A 27,182-nucleotide genomic window follows, 5' to 3' on the forward strand; every position below is an offset into this window, starting at 1 on the left:
TCTGTAACTCATCAATAGAGCGTAACCATGCAAAAAAAATAATAATAATAATTATTATATATATTTAAAGGGGTTGTCCGGGTTCAGAGCTGAACCCGGACATACCCACATTTTCACCCAGGCAGCTTCCCTAATATGATCATCGGAGCATTTTATTCTCCAATAATCTCCCTTGCTCTGTGATGGATTGCGCAGGGCAAGGGCTTGTTTGTTTACTCTGGCACACTGCTAGGCGGAGGCTTCCACCCAGCAGTGTTGCCGGTGACATCACAGGCACTGATGGGCCAGCTTTAGCGCTACCCTAGCCATTTTACAGGCTAGGGCAGCACTAAAGCCCGCCCATTAGGGTCGGTGATGTCACTGGGCTCACTGTTGGGTGGAAGCCTCCCCCTAGCAGTCACTATGGAAAGCCTGATACGTCACGAGATCTCAATAAAATGCCTTTGCCCTGCACTATTCAGCGCATTGGAGCATTGGGGAGTTGCCTGGGTGAAAATGTTGGTATATCCGGGTTCAGCTCTGAGAGCTCGTAAGACCTCAGATCAGACCCCTAAATCTTCATCAGACCTCAGATCAGAACCACAATCTTCATCAGACCCCAAATCAGACCCCAGTCCTCATCACACCTCAGATCAGACCACCCTCTCTTCCTCCAGTGCTGCACTGTGACCTGATGTCACACAGGGTAAGTTCATAATGCATTCTTACACACACTATGCCCTGATGCTGTACACAGTCAGGACACAGCACAGCTCTGGCAGAAGACCCGGGAGCCAGCACCAGGAGCACTATACTCAACGCTCCTTGGTCCTACTTTGTAGTAATGAGCGCTTCCATAATGGAAGAGCTTATTAGTATAGCTTCTTTTTTCCCCAAAAAATTGGGGGAAATGGCAGTGCATCTTATGGAGCAGAAAAAAATGGTATCTAGAAGTAGATTACGCTCCAATATAATTCTAACAAATATCATACAGTCAACAAATCTTTGCATCAAAAAGTTACAAAGTTTGGCGCACACCATGGATGCTCAAATGTTTCAACTCTTTTGGAGTTTAGAGCCCCGCTTGCAACTTTTCCAAAAATTTGGCAGAATAGTTTGGGAAGTAGGTGGTGCCAGGGGGGGGGCTACACGTCCCTGGCACAGATTATAGTGGAGATCTAAAACTACCTCCCTCAAACAAATGGCACGTACTGTCCCCAGGCACTTTCCCCAGTCAAAACTACATCTTATGGAGAATAGAATGGGTACAAGTTATCAGCTGCTATTGCATATAATTGCCTGGAACGCTTGTGAGAGCCCTGAACGGATCTCACCAACTGAAAGCCAAAACGCAAGTGTGAAAGTAGCCTAAGTTAGGTTTGGTTCCTGAGACCCCTGGCAACAGCTGATGTCACTGTCAAATGCTCATTCACCTTGCAGAGTACTATTACATATAGCAATTCAAATGAATGGCCTCTCATGGACGCAAAGGGTTTTTTGGAATGAAAGCTGCTGTTTGTTAGTGGATTCCCGCTAAGGCCCACGATGGTGAGTTTTGAGAAGAGTGGATTCCACCACCATGATCCATGATGTTCAAGAGGAAAGGCATTGTTGAGATGAAGCAGGGTCTTTTTTGCCTACAGCAGCCAATCACAGTGCTGCATCATTTCTTAAATGGGTTATGTCGTCAGATACATCGCAATAATAACTCACACCTGAGACATGTGCACTTGACAGTTAAACATTATGGTCTTGGTCCCATCTTTCTAGGTGCCTACATTCTTGATAAAATTGATGTTTTAGGATTTACTGCCTGAAAAGAAATCGCCAAAAACACTTTTGTTTTTAGCGATTTCTTTGCAGGCAGTAAATCCTACTATTTCTTTAAAGTTGCATACCTCCTCATTTGCGTTTAGTTATCTCTTTAAAAATTTATGTTTTATCATTTGCATAAGCCCCTGGAGCAACCAAGGTGGTGCCATTGCACCTCGTTGCTCCTAGAGGCTCTTCTCCCTGCCCTTTATGCCACATCCCAGGGCCAGGCAGTGATAATAGTAATATAGGGTGTACTTAACAGCTCAGTGACTTCAAACATGGCACTGTCATAGGATGCTACCTTTGTCACAAATCAGTATGTAAAATCTCTGATCTGCTAGATCTGTCCAGGTGCTATTATTGTGAAGTACACTATAGGGGCAACAGCTCAGCCACAAAGCAGACACCATAGAAAGCTGAAGCACATGTTGAGTCAAAATCCCCTATTATTACATCACTCGCTACAGATTTCCAAACTGCCTCTGGAAGTGAAATCAGCACAAGAGCTAGATGCAACACAAGAGTCTCTGCGGTTGAGCAGCTATACACAATCCTAAGACCGCCATGTGCACTGCCAGGTGGCAGCTGTAGTCTTGTAAACCACAATGCAAATGAATTCTGAAGTAGAGTTCATTTACTGTCAATCTGATGGACCTATTGGAATGTATAATGTCAACTTTTCAATATGGTTGAGAAGGGATAACAGTATTGGGCTGTCTTTCTGGTTTTGGGCTAGGCTCCTTATTTCCAGTGAAGGTTAATGTTAATACTATGACACAGAACACATTTAAGGTAAATGTATGTTTCCAAATTTGTGGCAACAGTGGAAGGCCCTTTTCTATTCCAGCATGACTGTTCCCTTGTACACAAAGTGAGATCCATAAAGGCATGGATGATGAGTCTGGTGCGGAGAAACTTGAGTGGCCTATGCAAAGGCTTGACTTTAACCCTATTAAAAAACCTTTCTGATGAATTACAAATTCAGTTGTGAGTTTGAAATTCTTGTTCAACAAATGTTCTTTTGTCTAAATGGGCACAACTTACTTACAGACACAAGCTGATATTTATTGGAAGACTCCACATTAACGCCCATGATTTTGAAATAGGACAGACAACAAACTCATATAGTTGTGATAGTAAGGTGCTTCAAATGTCTACATATTTTGGACTTTTATCATAAGAAAATAGGTAAAAAGACTTGGCTCTGCAGAAGTAAGGAGATCTAGAGTTGTTGTTTCTTTAGGTTTTTATTCCACAGTGCCACATACAAAGTGTTTCAGAACCGAACTAGTCCTTTCTTCAGGCATAAAGCCTAAAGAAGGGAGTTATCTAGTCCTGAAACACCTCGCATATTAAACTGTGGAATAAAAGCCTAAATATACAACTAAAGATAGATCTTGTTACTTTGGCAGGGCCTGACCAAGTCCTTTTTCCTACTTTTGTATAGTCTTCTACACTGGACAGACAATTTTCCCTGGTTGGACATCAGGCTGTAGTCCCAGCAACAATTCATGTTTTTTGGAACATTTTACTCCTAGCACAATGTACCAAGATGAGCACATTACTGTGAGTATTCCATTATTTGCAGTTTTGGGTAATGTGGGCCATCATATATATTTTTCTTAGGCCCCTTTCACACGGGCGAGAATTCCACGCAGATGCAATGCGTGAGGTGAACACATTGCACCCGCACTGAATCCGGACCCATTTATCTCCATGGGGCTGTGCACATGAGCGGTGATTTTCACGCATCACTTGTGCTTTGTGTGAAAATCGCAGCAACCTCTATATTGTGTGTTTTTCACGCAATGCAGGCCCCATAGAAGTGAATGGGGCTGCGTGGAAATTGCAAGCATCCACAAGCAAGTGCGGATGTGGTGTGATTTTCACACATGGTTTCTAGGTGATGATCGGGATGGGGACCCAATCATTATTATTTTCCCTTATAACATGGTTATAAGGGAAAATAATAGCATTCTTAATACAGAATGCTAAGTAAATTAGGGATGGAGGGGTTAAATTTTTTTTTTAACTCACCTCATCCACTTGTTCGTGCAGCCCAGCTTGTCTTCTTTCTGCTTCTTTGAGGACCTGAGAAAAAAGGACCTTTGGTGACGTCACTGCGCTCATCACATGGTCCATCACATGGTCCAGTGGATGAGGTGAGTTTAATTTAATTAAAAAAATGTAACCCCTCCATCTCTAATTTACTTAGCATTCTATATTAAGAATGCTATTATTTTCCCTTGTAACCATGTTATAAGGGGAAAATATTAAAATCTACAGAATACCTAACCCAAACCTGAACTTCAGTGAAGAAGTCCGGGTTTGGGTCTGGGTACCACATTCAGTTTTTTCTCATGCGCGTGCAAAATGCATTGCACTCGCCCGGAAAAAAACGTAGAACGCAACGCAATCGCATACAAAAGTCACCCCACTCACAGGCAAAAATCGCACGATTTTCCTGCAACGCACCCGCATCCTATCCGGCCCTCACATGCGACGCCCGTGTGAAAGAGGCCTTAGAGAACCACTCTTTTTTACTTTTGGCCATGTCGTGTACATTGATTCCTATGTTGACATTTGATGTAAGGAAAGAGAGGCCATGCAAAGATATTAGCAGTCATCATGTAGGAGACAATAAAGAACAACTGCAGACATGTGTTCTCCCTTACTGTTTGTGAAGTACAATATGTTAAGGGCATTCTCTTACCGATGGCTTTATTGCTCATTTATGAGCTCTGTCCTGGTCATTGGTTATACCACAGTAACTCCCACCCTGAATAGTCAAATCCTACAGCATCTGCTCAGTTGACCAGAAGTCAATTTCTCTGTGCATTCCTATAAGAGTCCCACCATAAAAGTTTTTTTTTCTTTTCATGGCCTTGCCGTTCAGTGGTTCTGTACAATGTTATGGTCTGTTACAATGCAACTATGACTATGGTTTTGGTGCAGGCAATTCAAAGAGGAACATCTTCCATCAATACTCTTGAAGATACTAATATTGTCTGTTGTGCACATGGGGGTTTAATGTCCATCTTAGAACTATTGCTACTGACAAAGTCTCTGTATAATGTTACCCTACTGTTAGTATTTTCCTTTATTCTAAAATAGGACACTGATTTATTTGCTCAGCTATGATGTATAGATGTAATTTGTTTCTTCAGTGCAATCATGTAACTCTCAAGACTAATACACATAGGCATGCACAGCCTATTGCATTAGGGTGTGCACCCTAAAGCACAAACACACACACACCGCACGCCGAAAATACCGTAGCTGAGAGGAATTGAGGGCGTGTAAGAGCTAGTTGAGATTATGAGCCTGGTAAAAGAACTGCTTCTACACTACTATTGAACATCATAGAAGCCTCACCTTGTCTGTAAGTGTGATTTATCCCCACTTGTGCTGAAAGCAAACCTAGTGGGAAATAAGGGAAAAGATGTACAGCAGTACAGTGCTGGCAGAAGGGAAACGTCATCCTGCTGTGCAGCTGAAACAGTGAATAATATCGCTGAAAAAACATTAGGGAAGCCCAAATATAACTGTTTCTTTACAGTTATGATTGTACAAAGAAGCACAGCCATTATGCAAACTTTTTTTGAAAACTCAGCTAAACTTTAAAGAATTTTAAATGTTGTGTTATTAACACTATTGAGCATATTTACAGTGTAAGAAATAATAGACGTTAGAAGAAGATACATTTTATTCACAATATATGTAAAATTATGGTTTACTTGATTAAGTGTATCTGGTTTCTTTCCTAGTTGTGACTGGAGCTGGAGATGGAATCGGTAAAGCATATTCAGTTGAGGTAAGAGGACTTTAGTTAGCTTCAAATTGATGAATGGGACTCTTTATTTTCCAAACAGCTGTGAGTTTTATTAAGATCAAGACAGCAGTTTAGCTTCCCTTGCAGTTTTACACATTCCCAAAAAAAAAGTTAAATAGTCTGTATCATAAATATATACTATTTATATCCCCGTAAGAAAATGTGTGTGTGTGTGTGTATATACACTCATTGACAAAAACAATAATGCACCAAGAAGAAGTTGTTGAAATTGAATGAAACTTTATACATGTAGAAGTACAGTTGCAAGAAAAAGTATGTGAACCCTTTGGAATGATATGGATTTCTGCACAAATTGGTCATAAAATGTGATCTGATCTTCATCTAAGTCACAACAATAGACAATCACCGTCTGCTTAAACTAATAACACACAAAGAATTAAATGTTACCATGTTTTTATTGAACACACCATGTAAACATTTACAGTGCAGGTGTAAAAAGTATGTGAACCCTTGAATTTAATAACTGGTTGAACCTCATTTGGCAGCAATAACTTCAACCAAACGTTTCCTGTAGTTGCAGATCAGACGTGCACAACGGTCAGGAGTAATTCTTGACCATTCCTCTTCACAGAACTGTTTCAGTTCAGCAATATTCTTAGGATGTCTGCTCTGAATCGCTTTCTTGAGGTCATGCCACAGCATCTCAATTGGGTTGAGGTCAGGACTCTGACTGGGCCACTCCAGAAGGCGTATTTTCTTCTGTCTAAGCCATTCTGTTGTGGATTTACTTCTATGCTTTGGGTCGTTGTCCTGTTGCAACACCCATCTTCTGTTGAGCTTCAGCTGGTGGACAGATGGCCTTAAGTTCTTCTGCAAAATGTCTTGATAAACTTGGGAATTCATTTTTGAAGCAAGGCTTTTGGAGATACTTTTATAACCCTTTGCAAGTCAAAAAATCTTAATCGTAGGTCTTCTGAGAGCTCTTTTGTGCGAGGCATCATTCACACCAGGCAATGCTTCTTGTGAAAAGCAAACCCAGAACTGGTGTGTGTTTTTTATAGGGCAGGGCAGCTGTAACCAACACCTCAAATCTCATCTCATTGATTGGACTCCAGTTGGCTGACACCTCACTCCAATTAGCTCTTGGAGATGTCATTAGTCATGGGGTTCACATACTTTTCCCACCTGCACTGTGAATGTTTACATGGTGTGTTCAATAAAAACATGGTAACATTTAATTCTTTGTGTGTTATTAGTTTAAGCAGACTGTGATTGTCTATTGTTGTGACTTAGATGAAGATCAGATCACATTTTATGACCAATTTATGCAGAAATCCATATCATTCCAAAGGGTTCACATACTTTTTATTGCAACTGTATATATAAGTGATTATAATATTAGAGCAAAAGGATGCATTTATTGGAAAAACTGTACAATTAAAAGGAGTCTCTAGTAACCTGTTGGGCTGCCTCTAGCCTAGATTCAAGATGAGATACGGTTGGGCATGTGGGAATACAGATGCTGTATGGTATCCTGGGGCACATTTTCTGCAGCTGTTGCAGCTGGGCCTGTAGATCCTTCACACTCATCAGTTGCCAAAGCTGGCATCTCAGCTGGTTCCATGAATGTTGATTTGGCAATAAATCTGCTGACCAGGCAGGTTAGATAAGTAAGGATGAGCGAACCCGGTGAAGTGAGTTTTGAGGTGAGTTTTTTTTATTATTTTTAACCCCTCAATGTCCATTTTATTTTGCATTTTGTCTTAAGAATGCTATTATTTTCTGTTATAACCATGTTATAACGGAAAATAATTAAATCACCCGAACACCGAACCCGAACTTCAGTGGAAAAGTCCGGGTTCAGGTCCGGGTACCCGAACTCGCAAAGTTCGGTACGAACCCGAACTTTGCAGTTTGGGTTCACTCAACCCTACAAGTAAATTTTGCAACTTGGTGGAGACGTTCCTAAAAAAATGCCATTTGGAAGCCCTGCCATGAGACACAACACATATGACAACAGGATGTCCTGCGCATATCATGTTAGTGTCCCTCGCATCACTACTATGGGTGACTGACTATTGTATGCAATGGCTCCCCAGATCAATGTGTTGCTTGAGAGCAAAGACAGGACTGAAGTGTTCACCACTAGTCTTCCAGACTCAAACCCAACTGTTGCATTTATTGCCCATGTCCATCTCTGCCCAGTTACATCTATCAGAAACATTATTTATTGAGCTACTACTACTCTCATTTTTGCTGTCAACACCACTCCCCTCCTTGCTCTGTGTGCAGTTGCATGGCTGCTTGTAATGGTTAGCTTTTGTTATAAATTCTGGGCTGCCCTCCCCCTTCTTGCCTTAAAGGGGTTGTCCGAGTTATGAAAAAAATATATAGCTATGTAAAGCTGATGGTCAGCAATATATAACTAAGCTAAGCAAGTTTAAGGTAAAATAATAATAATATATATTTCCTAATTTCCCTGGTTCTTTTCTGGCACTTTGTTTACTCACAATAACAACAATCTCTGACCATCCCCCTGCTCTGCAAAGGGAGTGAATAAGTCTGCCCTGAGAGACATGTCTGCCTGCTGGGAGACTCAACATCATGTTGTATGTGTAGGACTACAAGTCCCAGCTGTACAATGACACTGATGATACACCCAGGATCTTCCCCCTAACTGTTCTTGTGCAATGCTCTGCAGAACTTCTCTGTGAGCTCCTGTGCCCAGAATTTGTCTCCACACTGCCTGCAGCTGCTCAGTAAAGTCTCCAGCCATGAGTCTGTGCTGCTGATGGCAGAAGGGGTTAATCTTTCCTCAAGAATTCAGTGGGAGGGAGACACAAGGCAGGCAGCAGAAGCCAGCAGTGCATGGGGGCGTGGCCAGCACAGTGACGTCTCTTGTACAGACACATATCTGCTCTCTCAAACTTGTGCACGAAACATCATCAGAACTGACATCACAGGTCATGTGATTCTCAGTTAAATCTGAGAAAGGGGCCACTACAGATGCAGTCAGTGCAGTTAATTAGTTAGAAACATACAAAGAACAAAAAAATAATTCGAACAACCCCTTTAAAGGTTATGCACACCTTTAGGGGAATTTTTTTTATTACTGCACTGTACTCATTTTGAGCGTAAAAAAAAAAAAACTTTTTCAATTGGTCTTTATCAAAAATATGGAGCCTGTACATAGCTGAGATCCTCTAGAAGCAGCCTCTTGATTTTCTCCCTTTTCCGTCAGTTGGGGAGCTGACAGGCTCCTTATCTCTGCTCTCTGACATTATAAACACTCTATATAGCTCAGTTCTTATCTTACTGATAAGAATGTGGCTTAAAGGGAACCTGTCACCTGGATTTTGTGTATAGATCTGAGGACATGGGCTGCTAGATGGCGGCTAGCACATCCGCAATACCCAGTCCCCATAGCTCTGTGTGCTTTTATTGTGTATAAAAACCGATTTGATACATATGCAAATTAACCTAAGATGAGTCAGAGCTTGAAAATATGACTCTTCTCTGGTCACACAAGTAAGATATGACTCTTTTATGTTAATTTGCATATGTATCAAATCGTTTTTTTTACACAATAAAAGCACACAGAGCTATGGGGACTGGGTATTGCGGATATGCTAGCCGCCATCTAGCAGCCCATGTCCTCAGATCTATACACAAAATCCAGGTGACAGGTTCCCTTTAAATAAGTGTTTATGACCTCTTAGTTTAGAGTTAAGGTTTATTAGATGACCGGCACAAAGTGAAAGTGAAAGTACCAGTCACACAGTAAAGGGTATATTAGACACCCTGATGCTGCTAGCAATTGTCGGGAGGAAAGAGTTCCCTCCTGGCAATCGTCAGATAGCTAGCAGAGGACACCACTTCTATTACATGCAGTAAAGTCCTCTGCAACATGGGTAGGAGAGATCGCTACGCCATTGCTCATCCCCTTGTAAGACAGTGGTGTGCCGGCGGTAGAATACTATTAGACAGAGCATGATGAAACATCTGGACTACCCGATGAACGAGCGTTTTCTAGTTCATTGGGCATTTAGAGGCAGTATTAGACAGATGATCGCTAAAGAGCATTCATAAGAACATGCTGTCTAAACAGCGATCTGCTGCCCAGAAACAATGCAGCTGTATGGGGGCGAGTGATTACAATAGCGATCCATCTTCTCCATACTGTGAAGGAGATTGCTGCATGTAAATGCAACTGTCTCATTCACTGAACAAGCAGCCGACTGTTGAGAAGGAACGCTTCCTTCCCGACAACCTGTCTTTAGCTCCTAGTTTACTAGTTTACTCAGTAAAGGTGTGCTATTCTGAATGTCTGCCCATACCAAACGTCTGCCTGTTTGCAGACTCCAGCGTTCAACTCACCACATTATTTGTCCTACGCCCACTTTTTGCAGTAGAGAGGTGGCTGCCCATGCAAGATTACTTAGTCTCTTTTAACCCCTTCTCGACCAGCCGGGTCTTTAAAGATGGTGCCCACGGGTTGCCTGCTGTTTCTTATAGCAGACACCCACGGCTAATGTCCGCCACCGGTGGTAATTCTGATTGCGGACCGGTGATGCTCCGGCTCCCCCGTGCGGTGATCGGTGTAGCAGGAACTTGTGAGCAGCCCCTGTCTTTGTGAATGACTGGAGGTTGCTGCATAGTATTTCCTATGGAGCCATTGTCTGTGATAGGGCTCCATAGGAAACTAGCAATTTTCTCTAATGCTAATGGATTGGGGTCTATGACAATAGCAATCTAATGATTGCTTGTTATAGTTCCCTAAGGGAACTATAAAAGAAAGTGCAAAAAAAAAAAGGTTTTAAAAGTAAAAAAATATAAAATACTCCCCAAAATAAAAATAAAGAACTAAAAAAATAAATAAAATACAAATCATGGGAAAATGGCCATAGTATAAAAATATAAAAATATCTTCCCCATACAGCAAACAGCGAAACGTAAAAAAAACGTCAAAATGACCGATTCACCGTTTTTGATTGCTTCCTTTTCTATGAAAAAAATTAAATAAAGAGTGATCAAAAGTCATAAACACCCCAGAATGGTATCAATTAAAAGTTCAGATCGCCCCACAAAAAATGAGCCCTCATACAGCTCCGTGCACATAATTATAAAAAATTTATAGGGGTCAACATATGGCAATGAAAAAAGAAAACAGATTTTTTTCCAACTTTTTTTTATTATTTTATCACTATCAAAAAGCAAGAAAAACTATACATATAAGGTAACGCCGGATTCATACTGACCTGTAGAATGAAAGTTACTCGTCATTTTTATTGAACAGCGTAAATAAATAAAAATCTGTAAAACTGTGGTGGAATAGCTTTTTTTTGCAATTTAACCCCATTTGGAATTGTTTTCCCCCTTTCCACTACATCATATGTAATATTAAATGGTTGCGTTGGAAAGTATAACTTGTTCTGAAAAAAAAAAGCCCTCATAAGGCTATGTGAACTTAAAAATAAAAAAGTTATGGGTTTGGGAAGGCAGGGAGAGCAAAACAAAAATGCAAAAACAAAAAACCTCTGTGGTAGAAAGGGTTATAGGGGTTTTGGCACTTCAGCACATAGCATTTATTATGCAGAAAAAGTTTCCATGGTTATGGCCACCCTGCAGTCCAGCAGCGGTGGCTGTGCTTGTACACTATAGAAAAAAGTACCAGCCTACGTGAGCTCCCACTGTCCCGGCCACCAGAGAGGCTGGCATTGTTTCTTATAGTGTGCAAGCACGAACACCACTGATGGATTGCAGGGTGGTTGTAACCATGGAAACAAGCAGTGTATAATGGGATTGAAAAATTAACTAAGCTAGCAAAGGAGACAATATAGATAATAACACTACATTAGTAAGTGCCTTGTATTAGCTTTCTCTACATGAAAATGAATGCGGACCCATATAACATTCGTGTGCTGTCCACATTTGTTTTGCGGCCCCATAGAAATTAATGGGTCGGCATTTGATCCGTAAAAAATGCAAAAATCCGTAAAACCCGAAAATACATTCGTGTGTATGAGGCCTAAGTGTGTATACATACAAGTTGCAAGAAAAAGTATGTGAACCCTTTGGAATGATATGGATTTCTGCACAAATTGGTCATAAAATATGATGTGATGACATCTCCAAGAGCTAATTGGAGTGAGGTGTCAGCCAACTGGAGTCCAATCAATGAGATGAGATTTGAGGTGTTGGTTACAGCTGCCCTGCCCTATAAAAAACACACACCAGTTCTGGGTTTGCTTTTCACAAGAAGCATTGCCTGGTGTGAATGATGCCTCGCACAAAAGAGCTCTCAGAAGACCTACGATTAAGATTTTTTGACTTGCAAAGGGTTATAAAAGTATCTCCAAAAGCCTTGCCGTTCATCAGTCCACAGTAAGACAAATTGTCTATAAATGGAGAAAGTTCAGCACTGCTGCTACTGTCCCTAGGAGTGGCCCTCCTGTAAAGACTGCAAGAGCACAGATCAGACTGCTCAATGAGGTGAAGAAGAATCCTAGAGTGCCAGCTAAAGACTTATAAAAGTGTCTGGCATATGCTAACATCCCTGTTAGTGAATCTACGATACGTAAAACACTAAACAAGAATGGATTTCATGGGCGTATACCACAGAGGAAGCCACTGCTGTCCAAAAAAAAACATTGCTGCACATTTACAGTTTGCACAAGAGCACCTGGATGTTCCACAGCAATACTGGCAAAATATTCTGTGGACAAATGAAACCAAAGTTGAGTTGTTTGGAAGAAACACACAACACTATGTGTGGAGAAAAAGAGGCACAGCACACCAACATCAAAACCTCATCCCAACTGTGAAGTATGGTGGTGGGGGCATCATGGATTGGGGCTGCTTTGCTGCATCAGGGCCTGGACGAATTGCTATCATCGAAGGAAAAATGAATTCCCAAGTTTATCAAGACATTTTGCAGAAGAACTTAAGGCCATCTGTCCACCAGCTGAAGCTCAACAGATGATGGGTGTTGCAACAGGACAACGACCCAAAGCATAGAAGTAAATCAACAACAGAATGGCTTAAACAGAAGAAAATACGCCTTCTGGAGTGGCCCAGTCAGAGTCCTGACCTCAACCCGATTGAGATGCTGTGACATGACCTCAAGAAAGCAATTCACACCAGACATCACAAGAATATTGCTGAACTGAAACAGTTCTGTAAAGAGGAATGATCAAGAATTACTCCTGACCGTTGTGCATGTCTTATCTGCAACTACAGGAAATGTTTGGTTGAAGTTATTGCTGCCAAAGGAGGTTCAACCAGTTATTAAATCCAAGGGTTCACATACTTTTTCCACCTGCACTGTGAATGTTTACATGGTGTGTTCAATAAAAACATGGTAACATTTAATTCTTTGTGTGTTATTAGTTTAAGCAGACTGTGATTGTCTATTGTGACTTAGATGAAGATCAGATCACATTTTATGACCAATTTGTGCAGAAATCCATATAATTCCAACGGGTTCACATACTTTTTCTTGCAAGTGTATGTACATAGCTCTTAGTCACTGATAGTTGTCCAGGGGTGGTCTTTAACCGCCTCCAGACCGCCTAACGCAGGATCGCGTTCCGGAGGCGGCAGCGCTGCGCAGAGTCACGCATATACGCGTCATCTCGCGAGACGCGAGATTTCGCTCAAAGCCGGCCCGCGCATGCGCATCGCGGGCCGGCAAAAGTTGAAGAACAATTTCGTCACCAGCCTGCCAGCAACGATCATTGGCTGGCAGGCTGGCGATTTTCAAAAAAACTAATCACAAGCCATATAACAGATCATATTAGTAAATATGATCTGTTATATGGCTTGTCTGCTCCTCTGCTGGTCCTTTTCGTCGGTTGGATCCAGCAGAGGAGCAGACTTCACAGTGAGTAGCACCAACACTACACCTTAGCCCCAGATCACCCCCCTGCACCCAAATTAACCCTTGGATCACCCCTTTGATCGCCCCTGTCAATCACTAGTGAAAGACAAAAAGTGATCAGTGTAAACTGTCACTTTTTTTCACTAGTATTGGCTGTTAGGTTTTAGGATTAGTTTAGGCCCCTTGGTTAGGTAGTTTAGCGTCAGTTAGCGCCCACCCCACCGCACCGCAGTCACTTATTCGCTGATTAGCGTATCGCTAATCAGCACTTGTACTTTTATAGTATCTGTAAGTGATCAAAACTGATCACGGTCAGATCTATAATAGTATTAGTGTCACTTTAGTTCGCCCTCCACCCAAAACGCAGTGTTTGCCCGATCAGGCCTGATCGGTCGCCCACACGTGCGTTCACCCACGCCCGCCCCACCGCAGTGACAAAAAATATTTTTTTTTGATCACTGCACATTCACTTTACAAGCACTGCGGCGATAAAAAAATCAGTTTTGATATTTTTTATCAACCGCAGCGGCCTCCGGTACTTCGCTAGCCTCTCCTTTGTATGACAGGTTTGCTTTTTTTCTTGGGTAGTCTCAGGGAATACCCCTAAATTTAGTAGTCCAAAATGTCAAAGAGGGGGTATTCTTCTGAAGAGGCCTACAGGATTCTGACCCAGTCGGATGAGGAATGGGAACCCTCATCTGACGAATCTAGCGGGTCAGAATATGAACCTGTAGAAAGCAGTGGCTCTCTGACCCAAAGTTCGGACGAGGAGGTGGAGATCCCTGATAGAACCAGGCGTACCCGGCCCCATGTCGCTAGACCACAGGTTATGCAGGATCCGCTTCAAGAGCAGCAGCGTGGGGCTGTCGCTGCCGGATCACGTGGTGAGGCATACACCAGCAGCGCAGCCCTCCCTGGACCTAGTACCAGCACTGCCGTACAACATGGTGACGTGGCGAGCACCAGAAGGGCAGTTGAAGCTGGTACGGTGGCACGTGCAATAGTTACCCCGTCGCAGCCACCGCACAGACAGGCCCGTAGAGCCCCTAGAATCCCTGAGGTGCTGGCAAACCCTGATTGGCAGTCACCAACTTCAGCCGCACCTGTAGTTCCCCCTTTCACCGCCCAGTCTGGAGTTCGGGTTGAGACGGCTCATATCGGTTCGACCCTGGGATTTTTTGAGCTGTTCTTGACTGCGGAGATCTTGGACAGTCGTGGCAGAGACAAACCGGTATGCCACACAATTTATATCCGCCAACCCGGGAAGCTATTATGCCCAGCCTTTCCGGTGGAAACCAGTCCAAGTTTCCGAAATTAAAATTTTTCTGGGCCTTCTCCTCAACATGGGTCTAACTAAAAAGCATGAATTGCGGTCATATTGGTCCACGCACCCGATTCATCACATGCCCATGTTCTCTGCTGCTATGTCCAGGGCACGATTTGAGGCCATCCTCAGTTTCCAGCATTTTAGCGACAACACCACCTCCCGTCCCAGAGGCCACCCTGCTTTTGACCGGCTCCACAAAATTCGGCCCCTCATAGACCACTTCAACCAGAAATTTGCAGATTTGTATACCCCCGAGCAAAACATCTGCGTAGACGAGTCCCTAATACATTTTACCGGGCGCCTTGGCTTCAAACAATACATCCCAAGCAAGCGTGCCTGGTATGGGGTCAAATTGTATAAGCTCTGTGAAAGGGCCACAGGCTATACCCACAAATTTCGGATCTATGAGGGAAAAGATCAGACCCTGGAGCCGGTCGGTTGCCCTGACTACCTGGGGAGCAGTGGGAAGACAGTCTGGGACTTGGTGTCACCCTTATTTGGCAAGGGGTACCATCTTTATGTGGACAATTTCTACACAAGTGTGGCCCTCTTTAGGCATTTGTTTCTAGAACGGATTTGCACCTGTGGCACCGCGCGAACTAGTCGCGTGGGCTTCCCCCAACGGCTCGTTACCACCCGTCTTGCAAGGGGGGAAAGGGCTGCCTTGTGTAACGAAGAACTGCTCGCGGTGAAATGGAGAGACAAGCGTGACGTTTACATGCTCTCCTCCATTCACGCAGACACGACAATACAAATTGAGCGAGCAACCCGTGTCATTGAAAAGCCCCTCTCAGTCCACGACTATAATTTGCTCATGGGAGGGGTGGACTTCAATGACCAGATGTTGTCTCTGTATTTAGTTTCCCGACGCACCAGACCCTGGTATAAGAAGGTGTCTGTATATTTGATTCAATTGGCTCTGTACAATAGTTTTGTTCTCTACAGTAAGGCTGGGAGAACAGGATCCTTCCTCAAATTCCAGGAAGAGATCATCGAGAACCTCCTGTATCCAGAAGGTTCCGTGGCCCCATCCACCAGTGTAGTTAGCCGTCAACCCAACCGTCACCCCGAAAAAGATGTTGTGTCTGTAGCAGGAGTGGAATAAGGCGTGACACCCGCTATTTCTGTCCTGACTGTCCTGACCACCCTGCCCTATGCTTTGGTGAGTGTTTCCGGAAGTACCACACACAGGTACACTTAGCATAGGGATTGCGTCTCACAGGACAGGCACACAGGGCTATTAGGGCCCTTTTACTCACAGCTGCTGCAAACCTCTCCTTTCACCTGGGATAAAGTGCATAACGTCCTTAGCCACATCTTTGGGCGATTTGCGCTTTGCACATTGTCCCATGGGGAAGGAGAGGTTTGTTCTATAAAAGGCAAAAAAAACTAACCAAAAAAAAAATACCGGTAAGTAAAAAAGTTAACGTTCAGTTAAAAAAGTTAAAAAAAAGTTTATATGTTTGGTTCAAAAGTTAATAAATTTATTGCGTTGCGGCCTGGTTTTTTCTTTTTTGTTTTGTTTTTTTTACCTTCCAGGTGGACCAACCGATCGACTAGCTGCAGCACTGATGTGCATTCTGACAGAAGCATTGCGCTGCTGTCAGATTACACGCAAGTCGGTGTATGCGGCGCTGCAAGACGAGATTTCTCCTCTGCAGTAAAAGATACGTTTGCCGAGGCATATGAGCTGAGGAGGTGGCGGTGTTCATATACTTTGGCAAACACTTTGTATATATAAAAAAAAAAATCCCGGCAAGGATTTATTCATCCACATCGATTGATGTGAATGGAGAAATCTGGTTTGCCAGGGCATACGAGCTAAGTGGGTATGGATGTTGGGCGGAGCTCCTATGTCCTGGCAGACGCCTTTCTCCTCCTTTTTCTTTTTTTGGCAGAGATTTTTTCATCCACATTGATCGATGCGAATGAAGAAATCTGTGCCGTTCATTTTTTTCTTTCAGCCCAGAGGCTGAACGGAAAAAAAAAATCTCATTACCCGTATGCTCAATATAAGGAGAATAGCAGAAACTCCTAATGCTGGCCATACATGTAATGATTGCGGAGACCCTCAAATGCCAGGGCAGTACAAACACCCCACAAATGACCCCAATTTGGAAAGAAGACACCCCAAGGTATTTGCTGAGGGGCTTATTGAGTCCATGAAAGATTGAAATTTTTGTCCCAAGTTAGCGGAAAGGGAGACTTTGTGAGAAAAAAAATCAAAAAAATTAATTTCCGCTAACTTGTGCCAATTTTTTTTTTCTATGAACTCGCCATGCCCCTCATTGAATACCTTGGGGTGTCTTCTTTCCAAAATGGGGTCACATGTGGGGTATTTATACTGCCCTGGCATTTTAGGGGCCCCAAAGCGTGAGAAGAAGTCTGGTATCCAAATGTCTAAAAATGCCCTCCTAAAAGGAATTTGGGCCCCTTTGCCCACCTAGGCTGCAAAAAAGTGTCACACATGTGATATCTCCGTATTCAGGAGAAGTTGGGGAATGTGTTTTGGGGTGTCATATTACATATACCCATGCTGGGTGAGATAAATATCTTGGTCAAATGCCAACTTTGTATAAAAAAATGGGAAAAGTTGTCTTTTGCCAAGATATTTCTCTCACCCAGCATGGGTATATGTAAAATGACACCCCAAAACACATTCCCCAACTTCTCCTGAATACGGAGATACCACATGTGTGACACTTTTTTGCAGCCTAGGTGGGCAAAGGGGCCCACATTCCAAAGAGCACCTTTCGGATTTCACAGGTCATTTACCTACTTACCACACATTTGGGCCCCTAGAATGCCAGGGCAGTATAACTACCCCACAAGTGACCCCATTTTGGAAAGAAGACACCCCAAGGTATTCCGTGAGGGGAATGGCGAGTTCCTAGAATTTTTTATTTTTTGTCACAAGTTAGTGGAAAATTATGTTTTTTTTTTTTTCTTACAAAGTCTTATATTCCACTAACTTGTGACAAAAAATAAAAACTTCCATGAACTCACTATGTCCATCAGCAAATACCTTGGGGTGTCTTCTTTCCAAAATGGGGTCACTTGTGGGGTAGTCATACTGCCCTGGCATTCTAGGGGCCCAAATGTGTGGTAAGGAGTTTGAAATCAAATTCTGTAAAAAATGACCAGTGAAATCCGAAAGGTGCTCTTTGGAATATGGGCCCCTTTGCCCACCTAGGCTGCAAAAAAGTGTCACACATGTGGTATCTCCGTATTCAGGAGAAGTTGGGGAATGTGTTTTGGGGTGTCATTTTACATATACCCATGCTGGGTGAGAGAAATATCTTGGCAAAAGACAACTTTTCCTATTTTTTTTATACAAAGTTGTCTTTTGCCAAGATATTTATCTCACCCAGCATGGGTATATGTAAAATGACACCCCAAAACACATTCCCCAACTTCTCCTGAATATGGAGATACCACATGTGTGACACTTTTTTGCAGCCTAGGTGGGCAAAGGGGCCCACATTCCAAAGAGCACCTTTCGGATTTCACCGGCCATTTATTACAGAATTTGATTTCAAACTCCTTACCACACATTTGGGCCCCTAGAATGCCAGGGCAGTATAACTACCCCACAAGTGACCCCATTTTGGAAAGAAGACACCCCAAGGTATTCGCTGATGGGCATAGTGAGTTCATGGAAGTTTTTATTTTTTGTCACAAGTTAGTGAAATATGAGACTTTGTAAGAAAAAAAAAAATCATCATTTTTTCCGCTAACTTGTGACAAAAAATAAAAAGTTCTATGAACTCACTATGCCCATCAGCGAATACCTTAGGGTGTCTACTTTCCGAAATGGGGTCATTTGTGGGGTGTTTGTACTGTCTGGCCATTGTAGAACCTCAGGAAACATGACAGGTGCTCAGAAAGTCAGAGCTGCTTCAAAAAGCGGAAATTCACATTTTTGTACCATAGTTTGTAAACGCTATAACTTTTACCCAAACCATTTTTTTTTTTTACCCAAACATTTTTTTTTTATCAAAGACATGTAGAACAATAAATTTAGAGCAAAATTTATATATGGATCTCTTTTTTTTGCTAAATTTTACAACTGAAAGTGAAAAATGTCATTTTTTTGCAAAAAAATCGTTAAATTTCGATTAATAACAAAAAAAGTAAAAATGTCAGCAGCAATGAAATACCACCAAATGAAAGCTCTATTAGTGAGAAGAAAAGGAGGTAAAAGTCATTTGGGTGGTAAGTTGCATGACCGAGCAATAAACGGTGAAAGTAGTGTAGGTCAGAAGTGTAAAAAGTGGCCTGGTCTTTCAGGGTGTTTAAGCCATAGGGGCTGAGGTGGTTAAAGGGTTTGTCTCACTTCAACAAGTGGCATTTATCATGTAGAGAAAGTTAATACAAGGCACTTACTAATGTATTGTGATTGTCCATATTGCTTCCTTTGCTGGCTTGGTTCATTTTTCTATCACATTATACTCTGCTCATTTCCATGGTTACAACCACCCTGTAATCCATCAGTGGTTGTCGTGCTTGCGCACTATAAGAAAAAATGCCAGCCTCTCTGGTGGCCGGGACTGTGGGAGCTCACATAGGCTGGTACTTTTTTTCTATACTGTATAAACACGGCCATGCTGCTGGACTGCAGGGTGGTTGTAACCATGGAAACTTTCTCTGCATAATAAATGCTATTTGCTGAAGTGGCAAAACCCTTTTAGGCCCCTTGCAGACGAGAGTTCCTCCCGCAGAGAGTCCGCAACGCAGCTCCCGGCCTGACTTCCCAGCGCTGCCGGGGGGTCACATAGCATTATATTGATTTATGATGCTATGTGACCCTTACAGTTCTGAAATGTATTGGATAACACTGACATAATGCTGCCAGTGTTATCCAATACATTCCAGAACTGTAAGGGTTACATAGCATCATAAATCAATATAATGCTATGTGAATCCAGTCAGTGCTGGGAGGTCAGGCCGGGAGCTGCGATGCGGACTCGCTGCGGGAGGAACGCTTGTCTGCAAGTTAGGACCCTTAAGGTATAGAGGAGTGAGAATGATTTTTCTTGGGCACCACTCTGCTGCAAACAAGGGACAGAACCCCCATTATATGTATAACACAGAGCATATGTTGGTATTCCAAATGTGTGAATAGACGCCAAGGTGCATAAGGGGGCACAGTTGGAGCACTAGAGCCATACAAAGGCTGAATTTAACCACCACTGACCTAGAATATTCACACCAAAGTTTCATTCCTCTTTGACTCGACAATGGCTGATCCATGTAATTACATCTGCAATTTTGTTATTTTCCAGCTGGCAAATCGTGGCATGAATATTGTGATGATCAGCCGAACCCTTGACAAAATGCAGAAGGTTGCTTTGGAAATTGGTATTTTTTCACTTTTTTTTTTGCATTTTAATAATATCAAAAATACACCATCACATGTCAAAATCAGGATACAAAGAAGAAAAATTTTAATTTTTCTATGATATTTTCCATGTGTTTAGGATCCAGTCAAGTGTGAAGCTTTATTAAATAAAAAAAAATTTCAACCCCAAAATTTCTCAAGTTAAACATTTGTATTTTAGCCTCATCATAAGTTAATTTGTCCCTAAATTGGATTTTTTTTTCACTATGGCTATATTATGGCTATATTGAGCCCAGTGCAAGCAGTTGTTTAAACATCTTACCATTTGGCTTATAGGGAAGCTATAAACAGGTTTTGGGCCACTAAACCACTAGTAGTATGTCCTTATGCAGATGGAGTTTAGCTTTCCAAACATTCCCTTATCACACCCAGCATGCAAAATAAATTGATGTATACTGTCCTCAACTTCATCTGTGCAATACTCAAGTTCCCAAGTCTCATCTCCTGGAGTCATGTTAGGTAATAGATAAGTTATTTTGCTACATGATTATAACAATGCGGGTTGTAACAGGGGTTTAGTGGACCCAACCTTAGTGATAGGTTCCCTTTAAGACTGATTTGCCTTATGCAACCACTGTATAAATGAATACCAGACTGTATGCGGAGTCATTAATATCAAATAGTGAAAGGGCTTGGAGATCTATTACTACTCTATTTCACACTCGCGTTTTGGGCGAATCCGTCATGGATCTGCAAAAACGGATTTATTACAATAATACAACTAAATGCATCCGTCATGAACGGATCCGTTTGTATTATCTGTATTATCTGTAACATAGCCAAGACGGATCCATCATGAACTCCACTGAGAGCCGTTTTCTATTGTGCCAGATTGTGTCAGAGAAAATGGATTCCGTCCCCATTGACTTACATTGTGTGCCAGGACGGATCCGTTTGGCTCAGTTTCGTCAAGCGGACAGCAAAAGGCTGCAGGCAGCATTTTCGTGTCCGCCTCCAGAGCGGAATGGTGACTGATCTGAGGCAAACTGACGCCTTCTGAGCGGATCCCTTTCCATTCAGAATGCATTAGGGCAAAACTGATCCGTTTTGGACCGCTTGTGAGAGCCCTGAACGGATCTCACAAACGAAAAGCCAAAACGCGTATGTGAAAGTAGCCTTATTAGATTTAGCCTTTACAAATCAGCTCCATCCCCATGCAACCATTGGTTAAAGGAAATGTGCCATCAGAAAATGATCTATTGTTTAAATACATTTTTTATGTTAAAGGGATTCTGTCACCAGTTTTTTACCCCCCCATTTAAAAATATGGTTACGTTCATGGAGCACTAGCGATTCCTAATGTGGTCTTATAACCGAAATCTGTAGGCTCATTTTGTCTAAAAAAACGTTATAACTAACCTGTCATTCATCTCACAAAGGTGCCCAAGGGGATGCTCATGTCTTCCAGATGCCGCCCGCACCCGCCGCCGTTCGTGCCCAGCTCCTCCTTTGCTGTCATCACCGCCGCCTCAGAATCCTTTGCTACGCCTCCGGCTCTCCCTCACTCCCCCCTCCTTCTTCTCTAACATCCCGCGCGTGCGCACAGGCCTGTGCCTGATGCGCACGTGCGGACTTCTCCGTTCGGCTTCATGGAGCGAAGTGCGCATGCGCCGGCACTTCGCTCAACCTCCCGATGACCTGAACACTGGCGCCAGCCTGTCAGAGGCCTGTGCACATGCGGGATGTTAGAGAAGAAGGAGGGGGGAGTGAGGGAGAGCCGGAGGCGTAGCAAAGGATTCTGAGGCGGCGCTGATGACAGCAAAGGAGGAGCTGGGCACGAACGGCGGCGGGTGCGGGCGGCATCTGGAAGACATGAGCATCCCCTTGGGCACCTTTGTGAGATGAATGACAGGTTAGTTATAACGTTTTTTAGACAAAATGAGCCTACAGATTTCGGTTATAAGACCACATTAGGAATCGCTAGTGCTCCATGAACGTAACCATATTTTTAAATGGGGGGGTAAAAAACTGGTGACAGAATCCCTTTAAATATATTTTTGAAGAGTTTTTGGTGATGTTATTTTGAATTCTTCATGTCACTATCTATATTTTAGAGAAGCCCTAAAATCCTTCAGTTTTTGCACTGGCTATTAAGTCTTATAATAGATGCCACTTCTTGACCTGTACAGATCACTTTTCAGCAGTCATCCCATTGTCACTAATGATGGACGAACATCGGGCATGACGTTTCACGAACACGCGTTTGCGATCAAATGTTTGCGAGCCGTGCGTTCGCGGCGGGCATTATTCACTTAAATGGCAGGTAAACCTGAAAAACCTTCAGGTCATATTTGCAGCCACCAAATACTTACTAGAAGTGCACATATAGTCCCACAACATGGACAGTGACATATCAATGGCAAAAATTCCAACAAAAAATATGTATTTTAATCAGGGGCCATTTTTATGCATCTTAAAGGGAAACTCTAAAAAATGTGCCCTGTTGAAGCCTAGAAAAATTGTATTTTAGGCCACGGGAGTACAGGTCCCAAAAATTAGGCATTCATCTGACAAAAAAGAACAAGCGATTATGTGGCTGGAGGTACATTAGGAGGTCACTGAATAACAATTTTACTGTAGGCCAGTGAACTACAGGCCCCAAAAATTAGGCATTCACCTGACCAGGGCCGGACTGGGACAAAAAATAGGCCCGGGCATTTTTGACTGAGCAGCCCAATCACATGACCCCCAACAGGCCCCACCCCCTTGCAGTCTAGGGGCGGAGCCAAAACCGGAAGCACAATTGAGAGGCAGGGCCAGCCACCAGTAAGATAGGAAGGCTTCAGTCAACACACAAGCTTCTTTGGGGGTCCCCAGGTGACATTAGGGGGTCTTAGTACGATCCGGCCACCTAATCCAGCAGAAAATGCAAGGAATCGACTGGACACAAAGCACAGCATGCAGCGGTTTATATCCCGCTGATTCTCTGCATTTTTCCCAGATTGTGGCCGGATCTCTGCCGTACCCCATTATAGTTAATGGGGCTGGCGGGCATTCTGTCTGCATCCAGTAGTGTCGGATCCAGTGAATTCTCAGCTGGAACAGCCTGCCAGGATCACTAACGCAGATGTGAAGGTAGCCTAATACAGCGCCCCATACCTCTTATATCCAGTGACGTCTCCTCTGATGTAGATGTTCTCTTTCTTCATCTTCTCCATTCAGACCAGACCACCGTGATAATTTCTTCCAGCCATCTCACGTCTCTGCAGAGTTTGACAGACATCTTAGTTTCCTACTTTTCCATCATCCTCCAATTAACATCCCATCATGCACCCCCAATACTGAGAAGCTGTGCTCCCCAAAACTATACTGCAAAAAGAACTGTGCTAAGCTGATGCTGTGCCAGGGTGCCCCCAAAGTAATGGTGCTCCCAAAGTCCCAACTATAGTAATTATTTCTTTGCCAGAGTGCATTTAGTAGTAATAGTGCTCCTACAGTGCCCCCAACAGTAATTGTGTCCCACAAGTGATAATGCCCCCATAGTCCCACCATAATGCCCTGATAGTAATAATTATCTTTATAATGTGTGACAGTAGAACCCCCCCCCCCCCTTATAATGTGCACCAGTACAAAAAATGCCCCGTTGTGTGGCAGTAAAAAAAGAAATACCTCCTCTTAGTGCCCCCAGTAGAGCCAATGTCCCCAGAGTGCCCTCATGTGTTCCAATGACCCGTACTGTGTGCCACTACAAAAAACACTTAGTGCCACCAGTTGAGCTTAGGTGCCCATAGTGACCTTATAATTTGTGCCAGTATAAAATACTCCCATATAGTCCCCCCAGAAGATGCCCCCATAGTGCTCCTTCCCCATCTCCATAGTGCCCTCCATAATGTGGCACTATAAAATGCCCCTATAGACTGCCCCACATAGATACCCTCATAATGCTCCTTTCCTCCCTTCCCCATAGTGACATCAAAATGGGTGCCAGTATTAAATGCCCCTATATAATGCCCTCATAGTGCTCTTGTCCCCCACTTCTTTATAGTGCCCACCTATAATGCGTGCCAGTATACAGGGCCCCCAGTAGATGCCCCCATAGTGCAGTCATACACGCACTCTCCACATACATGGACGCAGTCATACATGCACTCTCCACATACATGGACGCAGTCATACACCCACTCTCCACATACATGGACGCAGTCATACACGCACTCTCCACATACATGGACGCAGTCATACACGCACTCTCCACATACATGGACGCAGTCATACACCCACTCTCCACATACATGGACGCAGTCATACACGCACTCTCCACATACATGGACGCAGTCATACACGCACTCTCCACATACATGGACGCAGTCATACACGCACTCTCCACAAAAATGGACGCAGTCATACACGCACTCTCCACATACATGGACGCAGTCATACACGCACTCTCCACATACATGAACGCAGTCATACACGCACTCTCCAGATACATGGACGCAGTCATACACGCACTCTCCACAAAAATGGACGCAATCATACACGCACTCTCCACAAAAATGGACGCAGTCATACACACACTCTCCAGATACATGGACGCAGTCATACACGCACTCTCCACATACATGGACGCAGTCATACACGCACTCTCCACATACATGGACGCAGTCATACACGCACTCTCCACATACATGGACGCAGTTTCTATGTTTCTATGTTCAGTCATACACGCACTCTCCACATACATGGACGCAGTCATACACGCACTCTCCAGATACATGGACGCAGTCATACACGCACTCTCCAGATACATGGACGCAGTCATACACCCACTCTCCACATACATGGACGCAGTCATACACCCACTCTCCACATACATGGATGCAGTCATACACGCACTCTCCACATACATGGACGCAGTCATACACGCACTCTCCACATACATGGACGCAGTTTCTATGTTTCTATGTTCAGTCATACACGCACTCTCCACATACATGGACGCAGTCATACACGCACTCTCCAGATACATGGACGCAGTCATACACGCAGTCTCCACAAAAATGGACGCAGTCATACACGCACTCTCCACATACATGGACGCAGTCATACACGCACTCTCCACATACATGGACGCACTCATACACGCACTCTCCAGATACATGGACGCAGTCATACACGCACTCTCCACAAAAATGGACGCAGTCATACACGCACTCTCCACATACATGGACGCAGTCATACACGCACTCACCACATACATGGACGCAGTCATTTACGCACTCTCCACATACATGGATGCATTCATGCACACAGTCACCACATACATGGACGCACACATATACAATACACATATATAGACACCCAGCTTTCCTGCTGTGCCTCTCCCCCATACTCTAATGCCTCTGCACTTGTGCCATGCAGGATAGCAGGGAAGCTGGATGACATTTCATGATATAATTCACCCAGCTTTCCTACTGTACTGCAGGTCACATGTGCACAGTCTGGGAAAGCTGAATATAACCCCAGTTCCCCTGCTACTCACATCACTGGTGCAGTTGTGACAATCCAACTGATGTTCAGCATGGTGGGCAGGAAAGTTCAGGCTGCAGGAATCGCGGGCATAAAGGGGGCGGGGCTATTATATCTCCGCCCACATCGGGCCATCCTGATGCTGGTCACCACTGTCCATGATAAGAACTAAGGAGGGGAGAGGAGGAGCAATGTCACTGATGTCAGGAGGTCAGTGACAGAGTGCAAGTGGTGCAGGAGAAGTCAGCTGCTCTGACAGCTGCTTCCCTGATAGTTACTGGGAAGAGCTCATCTCCACTCCTGCCCAGCTGATTGTGTTCGGCCCGGCCCACCAAGCGGCCCGGCCCACCGGGCAAATGCCCGGTCTGCCCTATGGCCAGTCCGGCCCTGCACCTGACATTAAAGAACAAGTGATTATGTGGCTGGAGTTACATTAGGCGGTCACTAAATAACAATTTTACTGTAGGCCAGTGAACTACAGGCCACAAAAATTAGGCATTCACCTGACAGAAAAGAACAAGTGATTATGTGGCTGGAGGTATATTAGACAGTCAGTTGATAAAAATTTTACTGTAGGCCAGTGGAGTATAGGCCCTAAAAATTAGGCATTCACTGGACAGAAACGAACAAGTAGTGTTGCTGGAGGTACATTAGCAGGTCACTGAATAACAATTTTACTGTAGGCCAGTGGAGTACAGGCCCCAAAAATTTGGCATTCACCTGACAGAAAAGAACAAGTGATTATGTGGCTGAAGGTACATTAGGCGGTCACTGAATAACAATTTTACTGTAGGCCAGTACAGGCCCCAAAAATTAGGCATTCACCTGACAGAAAAGAACAAGTGATTATGTGGCTGGAGGTACATTAGGAGGTCACTGAATAACAATTTAACTGTAGGCCAGTGGACTACAGGCCCCAAAAATTAGGCATTCACCTGACAGAAAAGAACAAGTGGTTATGTGGCTGGAGGTACATTAGGAGGTCACTGAATAACAATTTAACTGTAGGCCAGTGGACTACAGGCCCCAAAAATTAGGCATTCACCTGACAGAAAAGAACAAGTGATTGTGTGGCTGGAGGTACATTAGGCGGTGTGACACAGTGAAGGGTATGGTCTGGGAGGACAGGTATTTTCTTCCCAGTGTGTGCTGCTGGGCTGATTTGCAGCCAGGTGGGGTCAAACACCGGACTGAATTTTAAGTGCCGGTCTGGGTTTTGATAACATCTAGCTGTCCTTAGACAGCTGGGCTCAGCAGCAAGTTTTGGGATCTGAGGCATGGTGCCGTGCTAAAGGGCTGAGAGCCGCATGCTGGGAAACAGGCCCCCTAAAGCCTGCTGTGGACCACTAGGGATAAAACGGCTAACAAGATTATATTTTTGTTCTGTGGACTTTGCATTGTGTGAACTAACACGAAGACTGTACAGAGTTGTTTTACTTTTTGCCTTAGGTGTGAATAAACCCTGAAGTTTTGCTTTACAAACTTGTTTTCGCCTCTGTACTGCATCCGCTTACCCTGC

General features: G+C 43.6%; 1 protein-coding gene across 3 annotated transcripts in view; it reads left to right on the forward strand.

The window, feature by feature from the left end:
- The window catches only part of HSD17B3 (hydroxysteroid 17-beta dehydrogenase 3), a 143,186-nt gene that overhangs the window by 14,228 nt on the left and 101,776 nt on the right, over positions 1-27,182 (forward strand). For all 3 annotated transcript variants that reach the window (XM_040420305.1, XM_040420303.1, XM_040420304.1), the window contains exons 2-3: positions 5,562-5,608; positions 20,079-20,154. In XM_040420305.1, the coding sequence (XP_040276239.1) occupies positions 5,562-5,608; positions 20,079-20,154 (123 nt within the window). The remainder of the gene's footprint in view (positions 1-5,561; positions 5,609-20,078; positions 20,155-27,182) is intronic.

Source organism: Bufo bufo, chromosome 2 (genome assembly GCF_905171765.1).
Source record: "Bufo bufo chromosome 2, aBufBuf1.1, whole genome shotgun sequence".
Classification (NCBI taxonomy): Eukaryota; Metazoa; Chordata; class Amphibia; order Anura; family Bufonidae; genus Bufo; species Bufo bufo.